The sequence below is a fragment of the Silurus meridionalis genome, chromosome 23, assembly GCF_014805685.1.
Source record: "Silurus meridionalis isolate SWU-2019-XX chromosome 23, ASM1480568v1, whole genome shotgun sequence".
NCBI classification, from domain to species: Eukaryota; Metazoa; Chordata; class Actinopteri; order Siluriformes; family Siluridae; genus Silurus; species Silurus meridionalis.
In genome coordinates, this window is record NC_060906.1 from 24,540,975 (window position 1) to 24,549,125 (window position 8,151).

Sequence of the window (8,151 nt, forward strand, 5' to 3'; positions counted from 1 at the left end):
GCCACCTAGCGGCTTAAGACCTCCTCGTGGAGGGCCTAGTGACATATATATGTATCGTTTCCATATACATAATAATTTATCCTTCTGTCCCTGTCACCCCTCTTCTCTCTCTCTCTCTCTCTCTCTCTCTCTATCTCTAACTCGGTCAAGTTGAACATGCTTCTGAGGTTCTAGTGACCACCTGCCCTTCTTCCCTCTTCAGATCTTCCCACTTTGTCCTGGTCTGCCTCTGGATAGTGTTCTCTTCGATTTGAGGCAACTCTGTGCAGCTGGGGATGTTTCTCATCAACGCCCTGGGGTTCCATGAAATTACGGAGTAAGAACAGGAGCTTTGAGGATGGATTTGGACTGTAGTTAATGTCAACAGTCTGCTACATTGGGCTACTCAGGACTACAGCTTGCTTCCGATCACCATCACTGCACCCTGCAACATCTTTATCTGTAATAAATGGACAATCGGTGCAACCCAGATGAGGATGAGGTTCCCTCTTGAGTCTGGTTTCTCTCAAGGTTTCTTCCTTATGCCTTCTCAGGGAGTTTTTCTTGCCACAGTCGCCACCGGCTTGCTCATCAGGGACAAACTTACACTTATAAAGAACATCTTATTCATTCTTTATCACCACATTATCTGTGTCAAGCTGCTTTGAGACAAAGTTAATTCTTAAAAGCGCAATACAAATAAACATGAAATGAATTGAAATTGATAGAAGAGTATCTGCGAGAGTGAAAGTGAAAGTTTATAGGACTGTGGTGAGACCTGCAATGTTGTATGTTTTGGAGCATATGTGTCAAACTCAAGGCCCGCGGTGTAAATGTGGCCCGCGAGAGCTGAAAAGGTCTGATTATCTTATAATAAATAAGTCAAAAGGGTGCATTGACTATAAACTACATTTCCCATAATGCATGTCGATCATGTTACCCATGAAGTGATGGCATCCCACCACTAGATTGCAGTGTTTCCACATCAGTGCCATTTTCCAAATTAAGAAATACAAACAACGATCCCAAAATATCCAGTAAAAGAAAAATTGATGCAGATGGAAGTCTGTTTTAGGAAAGATGGGAAGGCGAATATATGTTTGTGCTTTAAGGAGAAAAAAACGTTATGTCTTTTGTGTTATGACGCAGTGGCGGTTGTCGAAGAGTACAATCTACCTCGGCATTTTGACACCAAACACGGAGCTCAGTATGCCAAAGTGAGCCTTAAAGAAAAACAACAAATGGTGCAAGAATTAAAAGGTAAATTGCGATAGCAGCAGGATGTGTTCAAGAGAGCCACAACCAAAAACAATGCGGCAGTGAAAGCTGACTTTATTGTGGCTGAAGCAATTGCCTACGCTGCAAAGTCTTTTTCAGGGGGTAAATCTTTGAAGCAGTGCATGCTGAAGATCTGTGAGAAGATGTGTCCCGATACAGACTTTTAAAAATGTCAGTTTATCAAGAAACACCATTGTGGACCTTTCGAGTTAAGAAACTAGCAGGAAACCTGGCAACACAGCTGGCCGAAGAGACACGCAGCTACATAGCTTTTTCATTAGCTCTTGATGAAAGCTCAGACAACATGGATACAGCGCAGCTATCCATTTTTGTTAGAGGCGTCAAGTCAGACCTTTCTGTCACTGAGGAGCTGTTGGATGTAGCTGCCATGCATGGGACCACAACAGGACGGGACATTTTTGATGCGGCGGAGAAGTCCGTAAATAAAAATGCATTGCCCTGGGAAAAGTTGGTGGGATTAACTACAGAAGGTGCACCTGCAATGTGTGGAGGAAAAGCAGGCTTTGTTGGACTAATGAAGGAGAAAATGCAAAAACGTCAACCTCCTCTGATAAGGTATCATTGCATTATCCATCAAGAAGCTTTGTGTGGGGAGGTGCTAGGGATGAATGATATAGTGACCACAGTCATGAAAACAGTGAACTCATAGTCAGTTCCAGCTGTTCTTGCAGGAGATGGGCTCGGAGCACAGCGACGTGCCGTACCATACAGAAGTACGGTGGCTGAGTAGGAGCAAACAATTTTTTGAGCTTAGGGAAGATATTGCTCTTTTCATGCAAAGTAAAGGAAACCCCTTGTCTGAACTGTCAGATCCAAACTGGCTGTGTGACTTTGCTATGTTGTGTGACATAACTGAGCATCTCGACCAACTGAATCAGAAGCTGCAGGGACGCAAACAAGTCATCACGCAGATGTCCGACATGATCAGGGCTTTCCAGCGTAAACTTGATCCGTGGATGTACCAAGTGAAACAGGACAATCTTGCCTACTGTCCTGTTTGTCAGAGCATCTCATCCGCATTTCCTGGTACTTTTTCATGTACTCAGCTAGCTACCAGACTGAGCCGGTTAATGAATGAGTTTGATCGGCGCTTCTCTGACTTTAGAGGACAGCACTCAGGCTTTGCCATCTTTGCCAATCCTTTCACCACCGACGCTTGCACTGCACCCCAACATCTTCAGATGGAGTTAATAGAGCTTCAAAACGATAGTGGCCTGAGAGCAAAGTTCCAGGATGCTACAATCCAGAACTTTTACCGTCAACTGCCCCCTGGTTTGATGCCACAGCTTTGACTTCATGCTGCCCGTGTGTCTATGTTGAATCTAAACAAGACCAAGCACAGATCAGGCATCACTGATGACAACCTCCATGCTGTTCTACGGATTGCCTCAGCACAAGACCTAAAACCAGACATTGACCCACTTGCCATGGAAAAAAGGTGTCAGACATCTGGTCAGAAAACACATAGGTAAGCATTTTTAAAAACCTAATTCAAATATAATAAAATATATTTCAACCAAGAACAAGAATATTTAAACTGTGTGCAATTTAATGATTTTGCTTTGAGTTTGTAATTTCCAGCACGTGATCAATGGATGAGAATGGTGGAGAGGGGATTCATTTGGTGTGTTAAAGGACAGGCAGCATCTCCTCATCAACTTCACCGTAAAACTTGACCAATATAGTTGTGAACCGGGACAACCCTTGTGTTGATATTTTGAGTTTATTACATATACTACGTTATATGTGTAGCAATGTATTTAGTGTTTGCAGGTTTGTAAATTTATGTTCACTGTAATTACACATCTCTCATTAGTTGGATGTTTTCCCACAAGCCTGTGTGCAGCCATTTGTTTATGTAAAATGCTACACCTGTCACACATGTTCTTAGCAGCTCACAATTGTTGGTTGGACCATTATTCTGCCCCTCGCAACTATGACAAAAAGGTTTTGAACAAAGTTAATGTCATAACTTGTTATTTATTCTTATTCACTTGGAGAGTTTGATCGTTGATTGATGGATTACGTCTCTAGGTTACGAATGTAACCCTAGTTCCCCGAGGGAACGAGATGCTGCGTCGTGAGGCTTTGGGAACGCCCCGCGTTACGACGCAGCTCGAGTTCCCTCTGGGAAATAGGGTTACATTAGTAACCTAGAGACATTCCCCTTCGGGAACTCGGGCTGCATCGTAACTCGGGGCGTTCCCAAAGCCTTACGACGCAGCTCGAGTTCAAATCAAATCAAATTTTATTTGTCACATACACATACATACAGGGTACGACATGCAGTGAAATGCTTTTAACGACGGTCCGGCATGAGGGAATAAAAAAAAAGGGTAAAAAAAGGGGGATAAAACTATAAATATAATAACAAAATTTAAAGAAAAATATAGTAAGAAAAGGCAGATAAATAAAGATATCAGGATATCTAAATATATATGTATATATACATACATTACATATATACTTATATATACACATACACGGAAAATATTTTATGGCAGTGTGCAGTTAACCAGTAAACAACAGTAAACATTAAACGAGTTAGGCATGTTTTTGATTGTCCATAAGTGTCCATGTGCAGTAAGGTGTGGTGTAAAGTGTCCTTGTGCGGAATGTTAGGCATGTTTTGATTGTCCATAAGTGTCCATGTGCAGTAAGGTGTGGTGTAAAGTGTCCTTGTGCGGAATGTTAGGCATGTTTTGATTGTCCATAAGTGTCCATGTGCAGTAAGGTGTGGTGTAAAGTGTCCTTGTGCGGAATGGTGTGGTATAAAAAAGAATATAAGAAATATGAAATAAATATGAAAAGAAAATGAAAATATGAAAAGTAAAGTGCACTGTGCTGTGCAGGTCCAGTGTATAATGTGCCGTAGTACGAAAAGTGTGATTGTGCAGGGGAAAAAGTGTGATGATGGAAAGAGTGGGCCAGTTCTTAGATCCTGGATGTTTCCTGGTTTAAACTCCGAATGGCCTGCGGAAGAAGCTCCTCCTCATTCTCTCTGTGGTCGCTTTCAGGGAGCGGAAGCGTTTCCCCGAACGCAACAGAGAAAATAGTCCATTGTTGGGATGGCTGAGGTCCTTCACGATTTTCCTGGCTCTGGTCCGGCACCGTGTGCTGTAGATGTCCTGCAGGTCAGGGAGCTCGGTGTGGATGGTACGTTCAGCTGAACGCACCACCCTCTGAAGGGCTCGTCTGTCCTGCATGGTGCTGTTCCCAAACCAGGAAGTGATGCTACCCGTCAGAACACTCTCAATAGTGCAAGTGTAAAAAGTCTTAAGCACCTGAGAGGGTAGTTTAAAGTCCCTTAAGCGTCTCAGATGGTACAGACGCTGCCGGGCCTTCTTCAACTTAAGGGGAAATGTTTCATAAGCTGACAAATGAAAAGGATTTATGTTTTAACAGAGCAACAAGCAAACATTTATTTTTACATTTATGAAAATATATATGTAATATTTTTAAGTTGAATAATACAAATCCAGAGTTATTTAACATTAAGGAGCATTTATTTTATATTTCATTTAGCTACATTTATACTGCCTCAAAATTACATCTGGCCCTTCTGAGGGCAACCATTCTACTGATGTGGCCCTCAGTGAAAATGAGTTTGACACCCCCTGTTTTTGAGACAGTGGCATTGAGTAAAAGACAGGAGGTGGAGCTGGAGGTAGCAGAGCTGAAGATGCTGAGATGTTCATTGGGAGTTACGACGATGGACATGAGTTTATTAGAGGGACAGTGCATGTAGGACGTTTTGGGGACAAGGTGAGGAGGTGAGATTGAGATCAGTAGGAGAATGCTGAGGAATGCTGGGGCGCCCCCTAATGGGAGACGTCAAAAAAGAAAACAATTTAAATAAAATATTTAGATTTCTCATTTTTGACATGTTTACATAATAGTTTGTTTTATAAATTATTTATTAAAATAATTGTTTTTTACATTTGTTATATTTACGATATGATTTATGTTAAATTTATTCCTTTAGGTGTATTTTATTATTTACATATTTTTTTAATAAAATACAAATAAATTAAAGCAGCCCACAAAAATGAACAAAAACACACAAAAGACCATAAAGTGTTTTTTTATATATATATTAAAAATTATATTCATTTATTTCATTTTTTTTCCCAGGCTGTTAAATTAAAATCATCATCATCATCATCATCATCATGGTTTTAGAGAACAGATTTATTTCCAGAAGAAGATAAAGGTAGAAAGATGTACAGAAAGCTGTAAGGAGAAGAAATCGTAGAAATCGTCACTCGTTCCGTGTTTTTCATTGGTCCGGTGAACGAGCAACGCCGAAGCCCCGCCTACATCACGTGTCGATGAGCTGGAGCCTGCTGATCTGATTGGAGGCCTTGGTGAAGGAGGCATGTCTGTTACAGAGCAGGGCGAGGCAGATGGGCAGGATGCAGTAGCCCACGGTTTTGGGGTCGTTTCTGGTGCAGGAGTAAAGGAAGAGGAAGACCTGCAGGTACGGGATGAGAAAGATGGAGGCCCACAACCAGAAGGGCAGCAGGAGGAGCCGAGACTTCACGCTCTGCATCCAGGAGGACGGAGGGGCGGAGTCTGCAGGGGCGGGAGGGTGGGGCACAGAGGGGCGGGGCACAGGGGGGCGTGTCCCAGCGCTCTTCTCCACGTGGTCCAACGTCAGACGGTTGTACGTCTGATTGATCTCGAACATGTAATAAAGTGCAGCGAGGCTAAGCAGCAGGTACGCGACCACTCCGATCCATCCCATCCTCTGACGAAAGTTCATCATTCTCCATGCTCCTGTCTCAAACACCAGCAACAACAATGACACCGATTAGTTCTTCAGCAGTAATCATCATCATCATCATCATCACATATTAATAACGAGGGCTGAAACGATTCCTCGAGTTTTTCGGTTACAATCAAATTAAATCGTCTTCTGTTCTTCAGAGTTTAGTGGGTGGTGCGTCAGTAATAATGGTCCGTCGGGAAACACAGCGCTGGAATTGAATGGACTAAACGAAGCATTGAGGCGAATAATAATGTTGTATATACAAATGCTTTTTTTTGTATTCGAATGACTTGATTTACTGGAGGAATCATTTCAGCCCTAATGAACACCTCGGAGAATAAACAGAAATATAACGACTGTGTTTACAAATACTGCATAAATAAATATAAAAAACTAAGAGATAAATACCGTATAAATAAAAGAATACACAGATATACTAAATAAATCATTCAATTACATCACAAACAAACAAACAAACAAACACTTTGATTTCTGTATTAATAAATAACCAAATGTGCAATTTATCCATAAATATAAATGTGTAATGATCCATTGTGCATAAAAATGATATATATTTTGATATACTTTCTTTTATTTTATATTTTATATAGGTGACAGAAACTTTTTAGTGTTTTATTAGTTTTTATTTTTATTATCAAAATTGTTATTTTTTTATTTTAATAATGTTAATGTTAAAATTTGGACTTTAAACCAAAATGTTATCCCTTTCCCTGTTTTGAGTCAAAAATGGAAAAATTGTAAAAACCCTCATCAGAATTAAGTAAAAAAAAAAATAATAATACAATTTTAAATAAATTACATTTTAGGGGAAAAGAAGAAGAAATATTTAATATAAAAATAAATCTGGCACATTTTCTTTTTTTTAATCTAGAAATAATGAAATAATTCTAATTTCTCCATATTATCATTTAGATGTAAAGATGTATAATTGTTTATATAAATATATAAATACAAATTAACTCATTTTTATAAATTAAAATGAACAGCGTTGAGAAATGAAACTAAAAAAACGATCAGATTTCTTTTCTTAAGGATGTCATTTAAGAAATATTTAAACATTTTTGTCAGAAAAACATTAAAATCGGTGTTTTTATTTGGATTTATTAATATTTTTATGAACAGAAATCTGAAATGTGTCCGTTATTTTCTCGGTAACAGTAAAAACCGTAAAGAAATCGCGATCCGATATTCCGGTCATATCGCCAAGAACTCGAGTAAAACCAGCAAATACAGAAAATGATTGAGAGTTAAATCTAATGTTTATAAACAGTTTTAGTGAATTTTAATTAAATGATTGAATATTTATTGAACAGTACATCCGGGACTCTGTTCATTTATTGAAAGTTTAAATTAAAAATCGTTGTCGATCAGAGAGATGAAGCGATATGAAGAACAGCTGATACTCACTGCGGTCTCGGGGGTTTTATTTTTATTTTATTTACAGATTAAATCGGAAACTTCAGCTTTTCGACTTTACAACGGTTTGTTGTCATATGACTGACTTCCCGATTCCGGGGAACATCCGGGACACCTGAGCGCTTCTTCTGCGGTGACGTAAACACCACCAGCGCTTTCTCACCGACGCCTCTTCTGCCCTCTAGCGGCTTGACAATAACAAACACCCAATTCTTCCATGTCTAATGAAAAAAATCTAAGAATTATTCCCAAAAGTCCCAAAAGGACATGAATTATAATATTTATTTCTTTTTTATTTTCTCATGATCATGACTTCATTTTTTTGTGACCTCAACATAAGGAGTTGTTTTTCTCTGTAGAACTTCTGTTCTACAAACGGCATAATCGCAGCATCGTGGATGATCGCGTTCGCTTTTACTTCGATCAGAAACCCAAATAAACCGAAGTAGCTCTGTTTTAAACCCTTTGTACGCCATCTTTCATCTTTCATCATCATTTGGTAGCCATGCAGACGTCCTGCCCCCTCAAGTTGTCTATCAATAATACTGACTTCAGGTTCAGGGTCACTACATTGTGTTGGACGATTAAGGTGCAGAACTTTTTAACCTTCATCTAGTGATTTCATCCCACTCGGATCTTTCTGACAGTGAGATTCATCTCCTGCA

General features: G+C 39.6%; 1 protein-coding gene and 1 pseudogene across 3 annotated transcripts; one reads left to right on the forward strand and one right to left on the reverse strand.

Moving 5' to 3' along the window:
- The first annotated feature begins 783 nt into the window (after positions 1–783).
- LOC124376711 lies at positions 784–2,750 on the forward strand (annotated as a pseudogene).
- Positions 2,751–5,356: 2,606 nt separating this feature from the next.
- On the reverse strand, positions 5,357–7,629 carry LOC124377172 (transmembrane protein 251-like). 3 transcript variants are annotated; one of them, XM_046836542.1, is made up of 2 exons: positions 7,478–7,629; positions 5,357–6,057 (listed from the first exon to the last, which is right to left on the reverse strand). In XM_046836542.1, the coding sequence occupies exon 2, from the start codon at positions 6,044–6,046 to the stop codon at positions 5,600–5,602; it is 447 nt and encodes a 148-aa protein (XP_046692498.1). In that variant the 5' UTR covers positions 6,047–6,057; positions 7,478–7,629; the 3' UTR covers positions 5,357–5,599. The 3 variants fall into 3 exon arrangements, with proteins under 3 accessions (XP_046692498.1, XP_046692497.1, XP_046692499.1); XM_046836541.1 differs by having other exon boundaries at positions 5,357–6,061; XM_046836543.1 differs by having other exon boundaries at positions 5,357–6,070; positions 7,478–7,625.
- Between the last annotated feature and the right edge of the window lie 522 nt (positions 7,630–8,151).

Bases quoted from the DNA above. Each gene is read 5' to 3' on its own strand.
- LOC124377172 (XM_046836542.1), bottom strand. From the start codon at position 6,046: ATGATGAACTTTCGTCAGAGGATGGGATGGATCGGAGTGGTCGCGTAC.